Genomic DNA, 21,511 nt, shown 5'->3' with positions numbered 1-21,511 from the left:
TGCCGGCGAGTGTGGTAGCGCGTGGGAGATTGTGGCAATGGGGCATTGGGTCCCAAAGCAATCCCCTAATTGTCATGAGCGCGTAGATGTGCTCGGATTTGAATTTGGTTACCATTTGAGTCTCGAACAAATTTCGCATATTGTGCGATTTCCAGGTTTGATATGTTCGGACCTTTGGATCAAACTCAAACTCACGTATGTTGTACCTTATATTTCTAGGATCGTGTAGGATTTGATAGATCATGGATCAGTGTCCCACATACTCCGAAATCGCAAACCCTAGGTCAAGCTACGCTTTTAATTAATAAGTTAAAATTCTTAATGAAGTTGTATGTGCTTACACTTATATATTCATAAATTTAATTAATTTGTATGTGTATTAATGAAATTGTGCAGATGTCAAACTTGATTGGACGTCATAGGGTGGTGACGACTAGACCGAGTTAGGAGCCTCCGACTTAGTTGGCATCTGCTGCCACTACTCCCGCACTTATGGACCACGTGCGCTTGATCCCGGGAGTCCCGGTCTCCTGCATCATCGGCTTCATCGGTGGCACGGCTGTTAGTGCTAAGGCGGCGTTACTTGCCCGCCATCACCACCAACACCACATTGATCGATGCGGTGCCTCGAGGTCGACCAGTCATGATATCCTTCAACTTCAGTTTTTTTTTTTTTGTATTGTGAATTTTATAGTTTAATTTGTTATTTATTTAACATTAATGTCATATTTCTTTGCAGCCAAGAAGAACACCTTGAGGGCCGTGTCGGCGGTGAAGACGGCCAAGGTCACCGGGTGACCAGCGATCGTATCAGGATCGAATCGACGAGAGCCATCGGGCTGCTCCAACGGCGGAGTTGCATAGCTCCTTGGCCCACGACATTGGCCACGTCATTCGAACCCATTGCCTGATGCAATGGAAGTCTTGGAAGGTCATGCCTGACGAGATCAAGATGGAGGTTCGCGGCCAGTTGTTGGTATGTATCATACCTTTTCATTATTTTTCTTTCAAACTTTATATATTTCTATTACTTAATGTATGTAATTAATTTATTGCAGACAAACTACAACGTAGAGGACCTCGACGACAAGTTGTTGGCGTACATCAACAGACTCTTCACGAGAGGTACAAGCAGTGGAAGAGCGACTTGCACCACCATTTTCAGGCGTTTGATGATCCGCAAGTCGCTCTTTAGGAGGGTTGCCCAAAGGAGTTTGAGGGGCGTGAGGATAGTTGGGGATGGCTGCGCTCATTTTCAGGCGCCCAATTATGTGGTATTTTTTAATAATATTTGTTTAATTATTACATATTTCTTACTAATATTTATTTAATTTTTTATATTTCATTATTATTTAATTTTTTATATTTCATTATTATTTAATTTTTTATATTTCAACTAATACGTTCTATTTTTATAATAACAGAATAAAGTTCAAGTGAATAAGGGCAATAGGAAAGAAGAAGACTCTTCTCCACCATTCCGGTTCCAGGCCTTCTCATATAGGATGAATGCAAGGCGGCAGGTAATAATAAAATAATTTATATTTAATTTTTAATATGTCATTATTATTAATTTATTTTTTTCATACTAATATTTTTCTTCTCTTGTTCAATTTAGGGGGTGCAAATTCACAGAGATCGATGTCTTTGGTGACGTTTATGTTCAACCTGGGAATGAGTTGGCAGAATCCCTTCAAGTAAGTATTATTTAATTTTAATTCTTATGTTACGCATTCAATTATATGCATGTTTTAATTTATATTTTATGTTATGTTAAACAGACGACGATGGTGGAGAGGAGCCAGTTGGTTCTTCAGGAGTTCGCCTCCCAGCTTCCTCTCAAGACTCCGATCAAGTCTATGGATCCTCCATAGGATGCTGGGTTTCATATCTTAACGGAAACGTTGGATCAGACTCTCGGGAGAAGGCCGAGGACATATTGTCGAGGGATGAGGAATGCCCAACCGAGGAACCTAGACCCGATCATCATCGCATCAAATAGTCGGTGATCGCTGGCAAAGACAGTGGCCACTCTTCGAGTCGGATGTCGGTAATTCTATAGTCCCTCGCGTGGTCGGCATTCTGTCCCGCAATTTGATGCGGCGACCTCCCAACCCGTCCACCCTAAGCATGCTGCGGACCACGCCTGTGGACCCCACCACTGCCTCGTGGACCCCTGCACTCCGAGCTGCATATGCCTAACGACCAAGTAGATTTTGGAACATTATTTGATTAGTTTTTTATTTTTATAATTATATTTTAAACATTTCTCTTGTAACACATTGATTTTATTTTATATAATTTTTTGTTCTCTTCAATTCATTTTTTTTATTGCAATTTCATTTTTTTATTTTAAAAAAAACCAATTTTATTTTTTTACAAAATAAAAAAAAACGTAATATTAAATTTAAATAATATAGCACCAGAAAATAAATCACATTTTACAAAATAAAAAAACTAAAAACAACATTTTAATTACATATATTTATTCTTGCACGACGAAGATATTCGTCTCGCGAAAACATTTTGCGCGACGTTTGAATATTTCGTCGCGCAATACTCTTCATCGCTCAAATATACCGCGACGAATATGGTTTCGTCACGCAAAGATTTGTGCGATGAACAATTGTGTCGCCCTAAACCTTTGGTGCAACGATGGTTAACCCGTCGCCGCTTTTGCGCAACCCATGTCTTTGAAACTTGGTCGTGCAAAATCTTTCTTCACGCTCTTTGCGCGACAATTGTGCGCGATGGATTTTTGTCACGCTTAAATTTGTGCGACTAAATGTTACTTTACGGGACGAAATCCTCTTCGTCGTCAAAGCGTAAAATGTAGTAGTGTTGAGGACCATTGGAGTAAATAATCCTATAAAAATAATATAAAAAAACTATATATTTTGAAGTATCAATAACAACCACCCAAAAACACCTAATTTAAATATCAATTTTTATAGGGAAAGACTCATGTCCCTCTAATATCATTTTGCTATTACCCGAAAGGACCAATTCGATTAAGGATATACCATTAAAGGGAAGTGACCCAATTTAAGTATAAAAATCATGTGTGAGACAGCCAGGGCACTGGTGTGCTGGGAGATCCATGCATAAAGATAAGGGCACCTTGTTGGCCAAATAGCGTCCAAGCGATTTATTTATTTATTGTCAGCCACAATCACCATGACCAAAAACGACATGTGACTGAACAACTATATGTGAAGAAACGAGAACAGGGCAGGTTTTTTGTTGATCTTAAGACCCAAAAAAAAATGAAATTAATGGAATCCCAAGAGAAATTTGGGAAGCAAAAAGGAATGTTCGAGGAGAGCAGGAGAACATGCGGCTTATAATAGGAGAAACACTCGTGTGAAACGGGATAATATTATTTTATTATTTTTGATCAATCACGGCATATTATGTATGATAATTTTTTCACATGATCTATGATTAGTTGAGATGGCAAAATAGTATTATTCCATTTCATACAAGTTTTTCTGCCATAATAGCCGCTACTGTAAATTGCTCAGATTTTTTATCTCCAACAAGAGGCTAATATCTCTGTGCGGTGTGCTTGATTGGACAACAACCTAATAGTTCATTGCATTTCAGAATAGTAAGGCTCCTAATATTAGGCAAATCTCACACTGTTATGTTAAATCATGGCATCAAATTGATCCTTGTTTGTTGACTTGATCTTGGATGCTTCCAATTCTTTCCCCATCAGCCAAACTTAGAAATCCGGAACAGCTAATTGCTAGCTTGGGGCAAATGCGTGTGCCCGCCAAAAAGCGCACACAGCAATTTTGCACACAAAAAACTTTCTAAAATCAAAAGCATTAAACTTTCCATGGTACTCTCAACACAAAGTGTCATTTTCAAAAACTCTAAAAGCCTGTAACTCAACTGAGTGCATGCCACGACTTTGAGCGAGACCTTCCCACGAAATCCCCACGCTTTTACCTTTCTAATCACACATATATAATCGTACGCAGACATAGAATTAATATCTTACCTTCCTTCTAAAATCCCCACACGACCTTTACATATATCCACACACACACACCTAGCTATATATATATATACACACACACCATGGCTGACCCAAATCCAAATCCTCCAAATTCCCTGACTAACGTGCGACAAATATTATTAGACCAATCCACACCGAACTGTAGCCTCCCTTGACTTTCACCCTCCTCCCCCAACACACCAACCCCTTCCTCCTCAGCCTCCTCCTCCTCCTCCTCCTCCTCCTCCTCCGCACACCCCATATTCTCTTCTCTCTCTTCAACACCATACGTGTGAACTTACTGAAACACCCTCTCCCTCCACGAGAGCACTAGAGGTTGACACAGTACCAAAGCCCACCACCATGGCCTCAACCTCTTCCGGGAAGCACCCCACTTACCGCGGCATCCGGTGCCGCGGCGGGAAATGGGTTTCTGAAATCCGGGAGCCACGCAAGACCAAGCGAATATGGCTTGGCACTTTCCCAACTGCGGAGATGGCTGCGGCCGCCTATGATGTGGCCGCACTGGCTCTGAAAGGTGCCGATGTTGTTCTCAACTTTCCCGGTTTCATTGGATCGTATCCAGTGCCAGCATCCACTTCGGCACAAGATATTTGTAGTGCCGCAGCTGCTGCAGCGGCGACACTACGAAAGAATGGTGACTCCAGAGAGAGCCCGGGACAGAGGCAGAAGGATGATAAGGACGATGTGACTGTGAGTAATAGTATAAATTTGGAGTCGTCTTCTGTGGGAGACTTCATGGACGAGGAAGAGCTTTTCGGGATGCCGAATTTACTGATGGACATGGCAGAGGGAATGCTGGTGTCTCCACCGCGAATGAACGACTCGCCGCCTTCGGATTATGACGACTCGCCGGGAAACTCAGACGGTGGAGAAAGTCTCCTTTGGAGCTATTAAGTAATGATGCAGCTTCATCTATTAAGTAATGATGCAGCTTCATCCTTTTCATTAATCAATTGATTTGCAAACGTACCCGAAGAAATAAATTTAGATTATGATAAGATGAAAGAAACAAACAAGAGAGAAAGAGAGAGAGAGAGAGAGGCACATGTGTTATGAACTTACGATAGTTTTGAAAGTGAGGCAGTGAATTGGGTTTCAAGAAGGTTGGGTGCCTGCTTTTTCTTAATTATTATGAGTGCATGTAAAATAGTTTTGTCAGGTGTTTGATGATTTTCCTGGGAATTTTTAGTATTAGTAAGATTGTGCTTTTATTATTATTATTACTATTTATGTTTTTTTAGTCAATTTATTGGTTATGGTTTCATATAAATATTCAACCAAAAATCCCACGTAGTTTTCATTAATTGGGAAATAGTAATTAAATACATACCGTACAGATAATTTTCTGTTGTTGTTTATAATTCTTCTTCAATTTCATTGTCTAATCATATCATTCACTAGACAGATAGACTTTAGGGATTTTTTCGACCTTCTTGGAATATGAAGATCACGAGTCAAAACTCATTGGGTCCCATTTGCCCATAAAGTGTCAATATCCTTTGATGAAAGATTGAAATTTGAAAGTAAAGATGTGGTTTGAGTAACGACAGGTTCTCTCTCTTTTAATTAGAGTTTTACACTGTTCAATTGTCGGGGTGCAATTATTCAACCATGAACATCTCTCTCTCACTTCCCCTATTACTAACGTGTAATTTTTATTTTTATTTTTATAAAAAGTAATAGAAGTTTATTAGATCAATGGATAAAAAGAGTATAAAGGAAAAACACTGTAAAAGGAGTCATCCTAATAGCAGTACGGCATACATGAACAAAGCTTTTCTGATGACTTGAGTTAGTCAAAAAGTTGAAAATAATTTAAAAAGAATCACTCCCAAAAAATAAATTTTCTAAAACTCCTATCTACTGCCATAATTTCCCCAAATCTAAAGCGCTCTCTTGCTCTCTCTCTCTCTCTCTTCTCTTAGCGGCTAGTGTTTTTCAAAACGTGTAAAACAATTTACTTAGTAGTCACTTTACTTCACTTATTACACTAACTAGTAAGTAGTTGTATACAATCATTTCTACCAATATTTATTTGTAACAAAAATTTACTTACATGCGTGATTGATCTATCAATCCGATCATGAGAATTAAACACACTAAAATTAGTTGTAGAAACATCAGCTATTATCCCAAAGTTCAGATCCAATTCATATTCAACATTAGTTGTTAACTGAAAGTAGAAAATGATTGACCACTCCAGTACAAATATATATATATATATATATATATATAGGATCATATTCATCTCGCAATCCTTGATACTGACCATCATGTTATGTGTTGGGAAAAAAAAATAGTAGAGTTTGTAAAGAAAAAAGTAACTACTTTAATATATATGGTTGGGACGTCGTTTCTTAAAAGTAACCATAATCCGATCTTACCAAAATTAATCTGTCAAATCATAAGAAAATAAATTTCAGCATTTTTGAGGTCATTCTTACCTAATTGTATTTGACTTTTCCAAGTAACCAATCATGAATAAATTGTCAATTAATGAACCATTCATGAATTAATACATAAGCCAATTTTACTTTGATTATGGTCAGCAAAGAAATATGAATTAAAATTTAAAACAAAACATTTACACAAATCTTTCCCATTTGTTGATGGATCCCAAGACTCTGAAGTTAGGAATGGTGCATTTACACGCATTTTATAAAATCTAGACCATTCATCTAATTGTTTGTGAGTACACCACATCCGCTACAGTAAGTTTGTTTTCTTTTTTAAAAACTAACGTTGTTAGTGCCTTTGACAACAACAAAAATCCCTCCATCTCCAGTCTCACCTACCGTTCTCTTGTTTCTTCTCTCTTGTGTCTTTGATGTGGCATACTCATAAGCATTGGATTAGTTGAATGGTCCAAATTTTATGAAATGGGAGTAAATACATCATCTCTAAATGCAGAGGCTCGAGATCCTTTGTTAATAATTTTCTGTTTAAAACATTTTCATTACTAGTATTTACGTGTCAAGTATTGATGAAGGATTGAGTTTCAATTCTATAACCACACCCGGGAGGGCCTACATGAAGATTTCACGTCTTTAAGGAGACAAACATCTCTTGTCAATTGTCAAATCTGGACCCGGTGCAGTAGCCCCTTTTTCTACAAGCCCCACACAAATAAGCACAAAGCACAAAGTGATTTTGTAGCAAGCAAGTATTGTAAATTTGGTCAGACCTCAGCAGCATGTGCTCACACCTAGCCAAGCCAAGTCAGAAGATAATGCGGCACTAAAGATCAACATCATATTTATGGCATACGAGGAGATGGTCCTAGATGTTAATTACCAAGCAATCTAAAGCCTCCTCCATGAAATTTTCTTTTTCACATACTAAATTCTGCATTTGAACACTTCGCGTTTTAACAATTTCCCAAAAGAGAAACTAAAAGTTAATGTTAATTTTTTTTGTAAGTCTTTAGTCAAAGATCAAAATTAACCGTTAAGCACGATAACGAATTGACGTCTCATAAAGGGTGCCAAGGAAATGAGTTGGAAGTCTCTTTTCTTAAGTTTTTCTTTCAAAAGGGGCTAAATTGGTTCATCTTGAGGTCGGCCAGTGCTCTATGATGTTATTATATTGGCAGTGGAGCAAAGGTTCAACAACCTAAAGGAAGAAAACAACATATTATTTCTATGATACAAAGGAAGAAAACAAAACAAAGTATACCCAAAATAAAAATTAGTTCACTGAGATCATATCTCAAAATCAAAACAAAATATATATATATATATTAAACCAACCAACAACTGAACATATAATGCATTGGAATAAATTATATACACTTTTGCATGGTTTTTATTTTTATTTTTTAAAGCTTTAAACGTATTGTTCAAGAGGGGGAAAAAGGGGAAATTAAAACGTGGTAGGAAGTCGGCCATGAAAATACTGAAATCTGAAAGGACGTGGTGTGGGGGGGCCAATTGATCAGTGTGGAAAAGGTGTAGTTGGGTACCTTTCATTCATTCTTTTTTTTCTTTTTTCTTTTTGTTTTTTTTTTCGAAGTACCTTTCATTCATTCACAAACAATCAAAAGGGGGGAAAAAGTATGCTTGTGGGCTTTTCTCAGATGCACAAACAAAATAATAATAATAAATAAATAAAGCAGTCGTTGAAATCCTTGGAACATATTTGAATGAGCTAAAAAAAGTGTAAGTTCTTTGACTGTGAGAGACAAGACAAGTATGGCCGACATCGCCTCCCAACACTTTTCTTCCTCCTCACAATTATGGGTAGTTGATGCATCGCTTTCTCTCTCTATCAGCCAAACTTTTCGTATGAACCAAACCATATGAAGCACGTATCTTTTCCAGTTTTGGGTTCTAAAAGGTCTATATTTGTATTTTGTCGAAATGAGGCTCAAGTCTTATAGGTTTATAACTACTGAGACGAGAGCCGAATTCTTATCGTGAATATATTCTTGTTATTAAGATTATAAACTACAGTATAACATGAGCAACCATAAAGAAACATTCCAATGATGTTGATTCAATTAAAACGACAGCATTTGAATAATTTTATTAAGAAGAAAAAAACAAAGGGGCAACAAAAGGAATCTTTTCCGTAGTGTACTTGGTGTTCATTGTATTTCTAATATTTTAGACTTTATTTATTTATTTATTTCTAATACAAACTCCAAAATATTAAAATCTAAATCCGAAAGGCTTAAGCATCAAATTCAAAATAAACTTGAAATTATAACAAAAGAAACAAGTAGAAGATCGTATCTCTGCCTGAACATGCTTTACGTTGTTATGATAATTAGTGGACAATCTGGATGGCGGATCGAATTGGGTGAAAAACAAAAACCAAAGGGGTAAAAGGAAAAGTGAAAACGTTTTACTTGATCATGAAAATGACAATAGAAGGTTTGTTTCCCCAAACATCTGGGTTTAGGGGAACAAGCTTTCAATGTGATTCACACTTTCATGGTAAAAACAGTCACATCCTTGAAGCATTCATAATCAGAGAAAAGAAATAAAAAAAGAACTCGAAATCTATGTTTTGGGGGTCCGTGGATCATTGGCACCCCATCACAAAACGCTGAGAGGTCCTCAAACTCAGCAAAAGTAGTCCAGAAAAGACGCCTCCTCAATCATCACAATCATTATATCTTCTTTTGATTTGTTCTTATCATGATTTAAGACATGAATTAGCATTCATTTGTTCAATTTGATTATCTTCTTTAGCTTGTGAAGAATGGGGGGCCTCATGGTCTTGGTGGACATAGTTTTAGAGTAAAACTTCAACATTATTATTGCACTTTTTTCTTTTCTTTTGGTGGGTTATTAATTATTGCGCATCTTTTTCATACATCACTTCATTAGGTCATGCCATGCATAGATTACTTCTCCACATCTATATAATTCCATAAACACCAAACACGTCCTTCAAATTATGATACTTGAAGACTAGTCCTTTACGGGCCAATTAATGGGGTCAAGTCCAGTGAAAAAGGCCATTAACTTACATACAAGTGATCTCATATTCAAACTGTGGCAGCAGGAACGGAACTAGGATTGTATGTGTGGGGGTGCCAAACCATAACAAAAGTTTTTAAAAGAAAAATTCAATCCTACAACAATAAATAATATACTATAAAAAAGGGCATTGATTTTGAGTATTATTGGAGGACTAATAAGCTAATATGGTGTTACTTTCCTTTCTTTACTCTATATTAATTGTGTAAAGTGGAACTATAGACATGTAATATATAATTTTCAATGAAATTATTATGAAGTATAGGGTTTGCATTCTACCACCCAACAGAATGGTTATATGGTATGTTATTCTTCAAAATATGAGATGCAGCTATATAATCCAATATGTATAAGAACAATTGTGGGGGGCCAAGGCCATGGCAGCCGTAAGGTGGTTTTTTCCTTGCGTGGTAGTGTGTGTGAGATAAATTCTCCTCTTCCTTATGTAGTTAAATTATCGCTTGTACTAAAAAAAAATGTATATATAATGATGCTCGAACCCTTGACTAACTTCCTTCGCATTAGAATGCAAAAGATGCCATTTATCGCACCAAGTAAAATAACACTCAATGACTGTCCAATCCAAAGCGTCACTATGCAATTTTTCGAACAAATATTTCTCAAATTCTTAGTGTGATTTAGCTAGCTGGATGGCGACTTACCTATTTTCTCAAGAACAATAATGGAAAAGTCGATGGCCTTGGCCTCTGGTATTTTGAGGTTCGTACGAGGGCAGCTGGCTTTTGGTTGTGCTAAAGAGTAGAGTCTTAAGGCTACGTGACAGGGGCTTTGTTTTGTTTTGGGCCATCTTTTGTTTTCTTTTTTAGCCTTGTACCTTATTTATAAGAATGGGCTTCCTTGACTTATTCAGCCCACGACGTCTGGAGGAGACAGTGGGACTATTCAGCCCTAAAGCCCATTAATGTATCCGGACCAGATGGAGTATTTAAATTCTTTCAATAGTGTGCCTTGCAATGAAAACAAATTGAAGCTTGGAATGTTTTTCATTCAATTACTTGTTTATTTGAAAATTCCTACCACTCACGTTTATATTTTGGAAAACTTTATTAGGACCCAAATCTTTGAATATCGATACCCAAAATCAAAAAAATTATTTTGAAATCTCCATTTCACCCTTAATTTTTTCATAAAAAAATTAAATAACCCATAGATTCCATATATTGCCAATGGCCAACGGCCTTCCTTGCCATCAATCCGGGATTCGATGTCGCCGACGTAGACTTGCCGGATAAAAAAAGTTTATTTAAGGGTTTCAAAGAAAATAGTTGATGTTGGGTTTGGATAACTTTAGAAGGTGCTCATCACAATTAAATCCCAAAACAGCAACTGTAATAAGTAATACAAAACCATTATTCGCCCCCAAAAAAAAAATTACAAAAGCATTAAGTAGGAAACGAACAGCCATGTTTGGTAAAGTGAAAAGGGAACAATTTAGAAACTTATGATTTTCTTCCCTTGATTTCACCGCTCCCCTTTCAATTTGATTATGATTCACCTTAATCTTTTAAAATGTAAACCATTCAATCACAAGACAACTGTCAAATTTGTCATATTAACGACTTATTTTTCTCGCTTGCGTGCACGCAACGCAAATAACATTTAATTTGATAAATAAAAAATAAAAAGTTGACAAATTTGATAGTAGGGATCAAAGTTGTACAGTGTAAAAAATTAAGAGGCTCAAAACCAAATTAAAAGTCGATAAAGGGCAATACTAAAATTTTCCGAATAGGAAACTTGTAAGCTTAAGAAACGATGATGTGGCTGGGTTTCCTTTCCTCCAAAGAGAGACAAAAAGAAGGAGAAAACAACGAGCTCGGGTGGGAGCCACAAGGCCCACCACGCAGGCATCCAAAAACAAAACCTGCTAATTTCTCACTGGTACCTTACTTAGTCATCTGCCACCTGGCACCCTAAACTCAAGTCAAACCAGTCTTCTTTTCCTCACGATTTTCTTTTGCTTTCGCTTTGGACGGTTAGGTCAAATTTTTATGCTTATCCACGACACACACAAAAGGAAAAAAGAAATACAGACGAAAAAAGAGTTATGTCAAGTTTTTATCTTATCCCCCCGTTAATTAATTGTAATTTGGTGGTTCCGATTATAGGGTGGATGTCTAATTGTTGAAGCAGTACTTGAATTGGTGCTTCACTTTTTCTAAATAATGGGAAAAATGACTAAAACATGACATTGAAAGACTACTGAAACAAAAATGGGTTGTTAAGAATATAAAAGAGATAGAATAGACAGTTAGTCTGATCTAATATGGATCGTATATAGACAGTAGTTAAAGTCGAAGGCTCTTTTAGGGTTTCCTTGAGGAAGAGGATCAAGTTAGGGAACAGAAAAATATATATTATGCAGTGTGAGCCTCTATAAAGAAATATACACTACAAACTTCCAATTAAGACTCAAAGCTCAAATGTTACGACGGTTAACAGTTATCCCGTGTATTCATATGGAAAGATTTCTCAATTTTTCTTTTTTAACAAAAATATCATTTCAAAAAGTATGTAGTTTTTTACATTCCAAAGAGAAAAATCTGAAGGAAAAACAAAGTAAATTAAGGTAAAGTTTGTGCCACCATATCCATACAAATTGGATGGAAAAAGACATGTATGAAAAGAGTTGGACTCTCGTACTCATTCGCCAAGAAAACTCAGGTCTTCTTTAGACTTTAAGGTGTTAACCTAGTTCAACACAAGAAAGAATAAGAGAGAGAGAGAGAGAGAGAGAGAGAGAGAGAAGGGAATTTAAATAAGATGAAAGTCTTCAATTCTGTTAGACTCGTGATTAAAAGTTCATAACTCAAACACATCTAATCTATTGACACATGGCACGATCCTAGCTTTCATTCTCTAGCAAAAAGAACATTGCACTAAGAAACGAAATCAGTATATAAATGCACCAAAAAGAAAGAGTATACCTTTAAACTCGTCACATCATCGACATAGGTAGAAAAATAAACTGACCATTAAAAGGTTTTCTTTCATGTGGCCATCCTTTTTTCTCTGTATTTATTTATTTATTTATAAGATGCATGTGATTATATTCGCAATCAACCATCATTCTATATTCCTAAGTTCTTGGATTCTATAGTTTAACAGCTAATGCTAAAGATAGTATGAATCAACTAAATATTAATCATATAATTATTAAAAGTTGAAGCTAGAAATCCTAATACGGCATGTTTGATTTTTAATTTTTTTTATAAACGACATGATAGTTTTAAATAGAGTGTTGTTAAATGAACCCTAAAATTAACTGAGTACACCCTAATATTTTAATTAAAATATAAAATTAATTAAGTATACCCTATTTAACTATCAAAAATACCCCTGGTACACCCTATTACACTATCATAGAACACCCTAATACCAATCCTGAACCAAGTTTCTTTTTTTACATGAATTCGTTCCCTCTTTTCATATTTTGAATTCGCATCAAACTCTTTAATTTTGTAAGCCGTTATGGGAGTAGACTTGCTAGCTCCTTCAATTCAAAGCTTGATTCTTGTAAATCCTTGTGATTTTCTTCAAAATATGTGAAAGGGACTCAAACTTCTCTGTCAAATTACTAGTGAAATGCATCATCACTAGTCCGAAATCCTTGAGAATTTTGGATGCTTCCAAGTTAGAAGAAAAGTTTAAACCCTGGGATTTTAAAGTCATCCACTTCAACTTTATTGTATGGATGATGTTGAGCTAAGAAGTCAGACTGGAACAAACTTCTTCATTCAAATATGGCTGCCCATCTTTTACATCAGGAAGAATCAAGTAGATGGAGAAACGCTGACATTTGTCTTTCGCTGTGTTTATAAGGAAGCTCTAAGCCTTTGAAGTCTTCAAAGGCCCTTAAAATTATACGAAAACTTCTCTATGTTTGATTAGGGTTGAATATAGTGAGTCTTATTAAAATTATATTTGTTTCACAATTCCATATATCCTTTTTGGTCAATTTATATTAGGGTAAATTAGTAATTCAATAAATACTTTGGTAGTAGAGTGTACTCAGTTAATTTTAAGGTTCGTTTAGCAACACTCTTTTAAATATACTTTTAAACGGGCCAACTCACTCAAAAAAAAATTACGTCATTACAATGAAACTGGTCACAACTAGATATCAAACTCATTACAAATATATATCGTCCTTACATCCATGTTACGCACAAATTAATCTTTAGTTTTTATGAAGATCTTTGTCACACATCTTTCATTCTTTCTCTTCCTTTCCTCTCTTCTTCCTTTTTTACATATTGTTTAAAGTTTACTAGGGTTTGAGTTTGAAAGTTTCGGGTTTCCTTAAATTTGTGGTTTGAAAACAGAGTTAAAGCTTACAAACATGATTTCCGACAATATGCGACCAAAACCATGGTTAAAGTTAAAGATATGGTATATACAATACCCAATAAAATGACAGAAAGATCCCTCATGTCCCTCTAATATTATAATGCTTTTACCCAGAAGGACATGTTCAATTGAGGATTCCATTAAAGGAAAGTGGCTCAATTTAGGTGCAAAATCATTTGAGGGACACAGAAGCCCCAGCGTGCTGAGAGCCATATGCATAGCCAACATATAGTGTTGAGTAATCACCAACATATTATATTCGAGTATACATCAACATCTTCATTTTAGCAGCTAATTCTAATAGCTTATTATCAGAATTGTGATGCTAGAGCTAGCTAGATTCTAATCAACAGAAAAGCTCTGTGTTTAATCATGTCAAATTACTTGTTCTTTGGTTGGTGTTTGGAATTTCAATGCTTCCAAAGTTCTTTCCGGACCCCTTCCTCCCTCCTCTGGCCATTACCGAATTCAACATAGCAATAACCTGTTATATATAACTACAATCCCATAATAATACGGATTGCAAAATAATTTGCGTGAAAAATCAAATCAAGTAAACCAAGACAAACTAGCTAGTGGATGACAAAAATGTCTTCCACTACCAAAATTCCACACAGGAATTAATCCCATAAAACTTAGAATGAATGCATCTTATAGTATTTGATTTCAAGGTATTATTTAACACTCATATATCAACCTTTTATCGTTTTAATGAAAAAAAAAACCCTATTCGCATTCTTTTCTCTCTCAATTCCAAAGAAAAAACACAATAAAGAGAAGGACGAGGAAGAAGAGTCACTGCCCCTCTTCCACTCTGCTATCTTCTTTTTTCTTTTGGCTTAGTGAATAAGTCCCTTAGGACATTTTGAATCAAAAGCATCTTATAGTGATTTAGTTTTGAGCTATGCTCATATTGAAGTTCCTCGTAAACTCTTTTGGGTCAATTCCTCAATCAAATCATCCTTCTCCCAAAACTCTCTCTCTAAAACTTCTAATCTTCTTTAAATTTAGTTTTACCTCGCATTTGAAGGAGTTTTTTTCACTCTACCCAATTGTTTTTTGTCATGATTGTTCGATTGGTATATTTGTTCCTTGTTATGTGCAGTTACATCACGCAAAGGACCTATTAGTGTAGTGGTTTGGAAGTAATTGCTCTCTCAGGCAAGGTCTTAGGTTCAAGTCTTAGCATCAGTATTGTGTGTATGAATTTAGTATATTATCACCCCTCTCAATAAGAAGGATCCTAAAAAGGGTGTTGTTACATCCACTGTACGAAAAATTGATATTTTTGCCGATATTTCGGCGAAATTATCATTTTTTTTGGGGCAGCGATATTTTAGCACATTTCTAGCCAAATATATCGTCAATTTATCGATAATTTCTCCGATATTTCAGCTAAGATATTTTCATTCAATTGGCAGCTTTAAATGGTCATAATATCGCGATCTGAACTTTCAAAATTAAAGAAAACTCACTTCACGCATGCAGAGGTTCAAACCTCTTCCTCATTATAAGGTCTACAATCACTTAACCATCACGCCAGTCATCACTATGGGATAATAAGCTATGGAATATGTATTTATAATACATGCTAGTTGTTTCTCAAAATAGAAATTAACATAATTACTTATTGTTTTATATTGTTGATCAGTTACTTAATTACTTAATATAATTATTTCTTTTCTATTTGAATCCATTTAATGTTATTGATTATTTTATTATTCATTATAAGTACTTACATTACTAAATTCCCCTTCAAATTGTTGCTTAATTACTTAAATCTCTATAATTATTTTCTTTGTTTACTACTTAATTCTTCCTTTGATAAATTTATTTATGTTCTTAGTTAATTTTCAATCTTCACTATTATTTTTTAAGTATGGTAAAGTGCCTAATTTTCATGAAAAGTCAAGTTGGTTTAATTATTTTTCAATTTTTGATAAATAATAAATATAAGAACGTGTACCATGTCCAATGAATAATGTGAAATAAGGTTACACATGTATCTTACCATGCAATTTATAAAGTGTAAAATATTATACTAAAAAATGATAAATAAATTACTATGGGGTGTTTAATTCTCTTCATTAATTACTCCATATTTTCTAAGTCACGGAGTTTGTTAGCTCGCAATATAATCAACTTAAATCACTCAAACCCACTATGCAATGCATTTCCTTCCAATTTTTTGTGTCAAAATAATAGATGATTGACTAAATAAACTTCTTCTAAAGTTTCATTAAAAATTTCCGTGTATTTATCACAATTTCCGAGGTTTTTATCCAATTTTTATCGATATCGATATTTTTCCGATATTTCCATCGATATTTCCGTGTTTTTGAACCACCGAATATTTCCGAAACTATCGATATTTAAGACCTTGGTTACATCAATGTAAACCATTTTTCTGAGATCTGTCACAAGTTTACATTCACTTAAAGGCTATATGCGATGGTGGGTTTGACGACGATGCTTCTTCAACTGGTGGCGACAATTTTCATTCAGGCTCATGGGTTGTTTTAGGATTTTGGCTAATTTGGGTTTTGTGAGCTTTGTTTGAGATTATGTTTAATTGTAGTGATGTGGAGTAGTAGTTGTTGGTACGGCTTTTGTCAACTTTTGTTTTGTTTTTTAGCGTGTTAGTTTTGTTTCCTCTTGAGTTAGTAATTTGGATATCATTTGATGTATCAATTTCTTTGTTAAAGATTATCTAATGAAGTATCTCTTTGATAAATTAAAAAAAAAAAATGTTTATCATATTGCTTTGTTTTTCTTTTTTGGGTAGAGCTTATGAATCATCAAGTGGGAAACTGAGGAAGGCCCGAGGACGTTTCCCACTAAAGGATACGAACAGATGCAATTGCACTTGGCATACACAAACCTTCTCCAAAATTGTATCATTTTTAATTGCCACTTTTGTAAAAGTGAGACAAACTCTAAAGCTTCCACAGAATTCCAGTGGCCAGAGTGCATGCTACCACTTTTGAGCGGGTCCCCTTCCTCCTTTCCTAAAATCTCAACCATAGCACTTACACTCCTCTCTATCTCTCTCTGTCTTCCAATTATCATCTTACCTTCCCCATATAATCCCCACAACCCTCTACAATTACATCCCGACCTAAGTATATATACGAAAATATCTATATATGTCATGGCTGACCAGAATCAAAATACTCACGGACATTGCGCCAAATATAACCCACCCCTTGACCTTCCTTCTCAGCCCTCCTTCAGCCACACCCTTTTACACCAAGTCATCCCACGTTCTCCTCTCCCTCTCTTCACCACCAGAACTTGTTCAATTACTAAAACACCCTCCCCTTCCCACCTCCATGGCATCAAGCTCTTGCGGGAAGCAGACTAGGTACCATGGAATCCGGTGCCGGGGCGGAAAATGGGTGTCCGAAATCCGTGAGCCACGTAAGACTAGGCGGATATGGCTCGGGACCTACCCAACCCCGGAGATGGCAGCGTCTGCCTATGACGTGGCCGCGCTCGCTCTCAAGGGCGGTGATGCTGTTCTAAACTTTCCGAGCTCCATTGCCTTGTATCCAGTGCCAGCATCCAAGTCACCGGAGGACATTCGCAGTGCCGCCGCCGCTGCTGCCGCTGCTGTTTCTGCTGCACTACAGTCGAATGAGGAGGCCAATAACAGCCTGGAGCTCAAGGAGAGTCCGAAGAAGCAAGAGGACGACATGACGACGATGATGAATAGTACTAGTTTGGCTTCGTCTGTGGGAATTGGACGAAGAAGAGCTTTTCGGGATGCCAAATTTGCTGGCCGAGATGGCAGAGGGAATGCTGTTGTCTCCGCCGAGACCGCCTGATTATCCCGAATCGGGCAATTCAGACGGAGGAGAAAGTGGTCTGTGGAGCTTTTGATTAATTATTACCGTTATATTTGCCTTAATTATTAATTATTAGAGTTCTTTTTCATCTGCAATATTGTTCTTTTTTTTCTTAATGAGATTTGAATTGAATGGAGTATTTCTTTTGTGCAACAGATTTTTTCTGGCCATATATATGGTTGCGATCAAACCAATGGAGTGTGCCTTTACAGAGAGACAAAGGATGCAAGTTTGTAAGCGACATGCTGACTTATATAAGACAAAAAATGAAAAAGAAATTATGGGCTGATGATGTGAAACGATTAGGACCACCCAATTCATTAAAAGATAAAGCTTTCTCATTAGGCTGGTGAGAAATGCTCAAAACTTCAAGGCTTTCCTACAAATGGAAATTCCTACAAATAGAAATTACCACAAATGGAGAAATTCCTACAAATAGAAATTGCCACAAATGGAAATTCCTACAAATAGAAATTACTACAATTGGAAATTCACAAAAATAGAAATCACTTAAATGGGATCGCATCTCAATCCTTCCAACTTAAAGTACTAAAGAACTTATCTATAAGCTATGGTCATTAAACAAGGTCAATAGTCGTCTCCCTTGCCATCAATCCGAGGGAGGGGGAGATCGATGTTGTCAACAAAGACTTGCCGGATAAAGAGTAGGGGAGAGGGATTTCAAAGAAAATAGTTGATGTTGGGTTTGCATATGTGCATTATAATTATAGTAAATTTGGCTTACACCCTTTAAATTCAATTTGCCATACCTAAAACCCTTCACTTTTTGTTCCTATAAATAATACCCAATTTGTATAAGTAAAAACCCATGACTAGGATCCAACTCAGCAAGTTACCTAATTAAGCATAAAATCTGATTTATTGTACTTTTCAGATTCCAAAAATACCCCCAACTAAGCCATTATTGCATTTTGTATATTAATGTATGAATCAATATGGAAACAGTTTTTAATTGGATTGTATATAATGAATAGATGTTGAATTTGGAAATATCTCCAAATGGTTGTAATAGATGTAGGAATTAATTTTGGAACATTTTTAAAAAAATTAACAATAAATTCAAATTTGGGTAATTGGTTTGTTTAATAAAATGTTTATGTTATTTTCTTTTTATGAATTATACATGACTAATAATCCACTTTATAATTGTTTATGAATAAAACTGTACATACTAATTATGTTGAAAAAATAATGTACCTATTTGTTTTATGAAAAATATAATTTACCTAGTATGAAAAGTGTACATAATTATCTATTCCAATATACCTACATTAATTTTAATGTACTTACAATTAGGATTTAGGTATTATATGTCATCTAATGTACCTACCATTTGAATAATATACCTACTACGAATAAAGTACCTATTATTTATCTAAATAATGTACCTATTTTCTACTATAAATAATATAGCCTTTTTTCTCTGAATAAAGTACCTATTATTTGTTTTATCAAACGTAATTTTTTTAAATGAACCTATTTTCTCTCTCCAAATAACTTACCAATTTTTTTCCTCTAATAATGTACCTATCTTTCCTCTTCAAATAATGTACCTATATTTTATATAAATTATTGTGTACCTATTTTTAATTATGAAAAATATACGCAATTACAAAGTAACTGACTTTTTTTTTTTGGGTAAATAATATACCTATATTTTATATGTATATATTTATATTATATTTTTCATAGGTACATTATTGGATATGTAATTTACAGATTTTTTTTTTTGTTTGCAATTTTAGGGGGCGAGATGTGAGAGGGAATGACAACTAAAAAAAATGGGGTGATTGATATGCTATTAATAGGGAGTATATTAATTACAATTAATGGCAATTAATGAAATGCTTGAAATAAATTATAAATAAAATATGAAGTTTAGTGGCAACGATGTAAAAACATAGAAATACTACGACCTCTTATATCCTACTGGTAATTTAAATTTGAATTTGGGTTTTCAACGTAGTTATATAGATAGATGGGTTTGTGTCTAGGGGATATCAGTTGTATGGGCTTATATTGGAGTCTCTCTTATAATTAAACAGCAGCTCACAAAATATTGTCCAAAACAGCAACTGTAAAGTACTACTTGAAGATTAACTAATACAAAAGCATTAAGTAGTGGAATAACAACCATGTTTAGCTAAGTAAAAAGGGAACAATTTAGCAACTTATTCTAGTTCTAATCTCCTTAGGGCTCGTTTGGTACACTGTATTAGACTTTGGATATCAGTAAATAGTCCATGTCAGGTGTTTGGTGTCAACTTGTATTATTTAATCACCTGATTATTTTAAACAGGTTGAGCTTTTAACACTCTCTTTACCCGACTAACTAATACAACACACACACCCCGGTTCAGATAATACACGCTTAATTATATAGTTAGGGAAAAAGAACACACACGTTCACATAAAAAATCTGACGACGCTATTTTCATCTTCTTCTCCCTAGGGTTCTTCTCTGCTATCTTCTCCAAAGGTTATTCTCTTCACTCTCTCTCTCTCTCTCTCTCTCTCTCTCTCTCTCTCTCTCTCTCTCTCTCTCTCATCTTCATCTTTTTTTTTCTTTTTTTTTATATTTCCACTTTTATTATTTTTTTATGGAAATTAGGTTATGAGTTTTTTATTTTTGACTTTTTTTTTCTTTTTTCTTTTTTTAATGTATTGGAACAATACATGCAGTTGTGTATCCGACTCAATAATCAAATTATCAAATTATCATCATGCAGCTGTGTATCCAACTCAATACATGTTGCTAAGGGTTTCTTACGTTTTTTTCTTTATATTTCACCTTCTCTAGGTATCCAACCCAATAATCAAATTATCATTCCAAGTCAGCGATTAGAACAAGACGTGCAGGAATGTTTTTCTTGTTGTATTGTTTTTTTTTCTTTTTAACTTTTTGTGCTTTGTTTGTTTGTTTTCTGGTTATATGAAGAAAAAAATATCTAGGCAAAAACAATTGAAAAACAAATCTTTTCATATGAATCTTATTTATTTTTAAAAAAAAAATTCGTGTCATTTGAATTTCAATTTCCACTTAAATTATCAAAGAATTTTTTGTAAAAAAAAGTCTGATTAGATGTTATCCGGAACAACACCAAACACAGTATAGTTTAGTCAAACTATTTATCCATAATAGCACCAAACACCTTATAATATTATGGATAAATAGTCAGTACTCTCTATAACAGATTAATACTATTCGACAAAAATTAGTTAGTACAATCCGACGTACCAAACGAGCCCTTAATCTTTTGAAATACTACTACAATAGACGACGGGGATCCATCATCGTCGTTAAATCGACTGACATCTTTTAACTGTCAAACTAAGACAGGTTTTCACCGTCATTGTTTGTTGGAAAGACGACGGTTTTATGAACAACTGTCTTTTACCTTATAAGACAACGGTTGTTTTGTAAAAACTGTCGTTGTTTATCATTTAAGACAACAGTGTTTATAAAAACCGTTGTTGTTTATCTGTAAAGACGACAGTTTTATTGTAAAAACCGTTGTCTAATTAGTTCCCATATTGTTGGCATGTGAATTCATGCTTAAAAACCGTTGTTGATTAACTATGGAGACGACAGTTGTATTGCCAATCTGTCGTCTAATATCTTCCCATGCTATTACATTTTTTTTCCCTATGATTCTATACAACGATTTTAACTATAAAACCAACCATATAATGCTTTATTAATGAATATATATACACTCAAAAATTGTTTCTTTCAAAAACCTAAAGATTCAATG

General features: G+C 35.0%; 1 protein-coding gene and 2 pseudogenes across 1 annotated transcript; all 3 read left to right on the top strand.

The window, feature by feature from the left end:
- Positions 1-934: 934 nt before the first annotated feature.
- On the top strand, positions 935-2,009 carry LOC148915173 (uncharacterized; annotated as a pseudogene).
- Positions 2,010-4,028: 2,019 nt separating this feature from the next.
- Positions 4,029-5,253, top strand: LOC103337405 (ethylene-responsive transcription factor ERF027-like). Its single transcript, XM_008240560.2, has one exon. It carries the CDS (start codon positions 4,370-4,372, stop codon positions 4,922-4,924), a length of 555 nt encoding a protein of 184 aa, XP_008238782.2. The 5' UTR covers positions 4,029-4,369; the 3' UTR covers positions 4,925-5,253.
- An 11,605-nt stretch (positions 5,254-16,858) lies between these two features.
- LOC103337423 (ethylene-responsive transcription factor ERF027 pseudogene) lies at positions 16,859-17,911 on the top strand (annotated as a pseudogene).
- Positions 17,912-21,511: the final 3,600 nt, after the last annotated feature.

The sequence above is a fragment of the Prunus mume genome, linkage group LG7, assembly GCF_029339155.1.
Source record: "Prunus mume cultivar Tortuosa linkage group LG7, ASM2933915v1, whole genome shotgun sequence".
NCBI classification, from domain to species: domain Eukaryota; kingdom Viridiplantae; phylum Streptophyta; class Magnoliopsida; order Rosales; family Rosaceae; genus Prunus; species Prunus mume.
Note: the sequence above shows the minus strand (reverse complement) of the source record. Positions and strands in the feature narration are given on the sequence as shown.

Coding starts and splice junctions, on each gene's coding strand:
- LOC103337405 (XM_008240560.2), top strand. CDS start 4,370: ATGGCCTCAACCTCTTCCGGGAAGCACCCCACTTACCGCGGCATCCGG.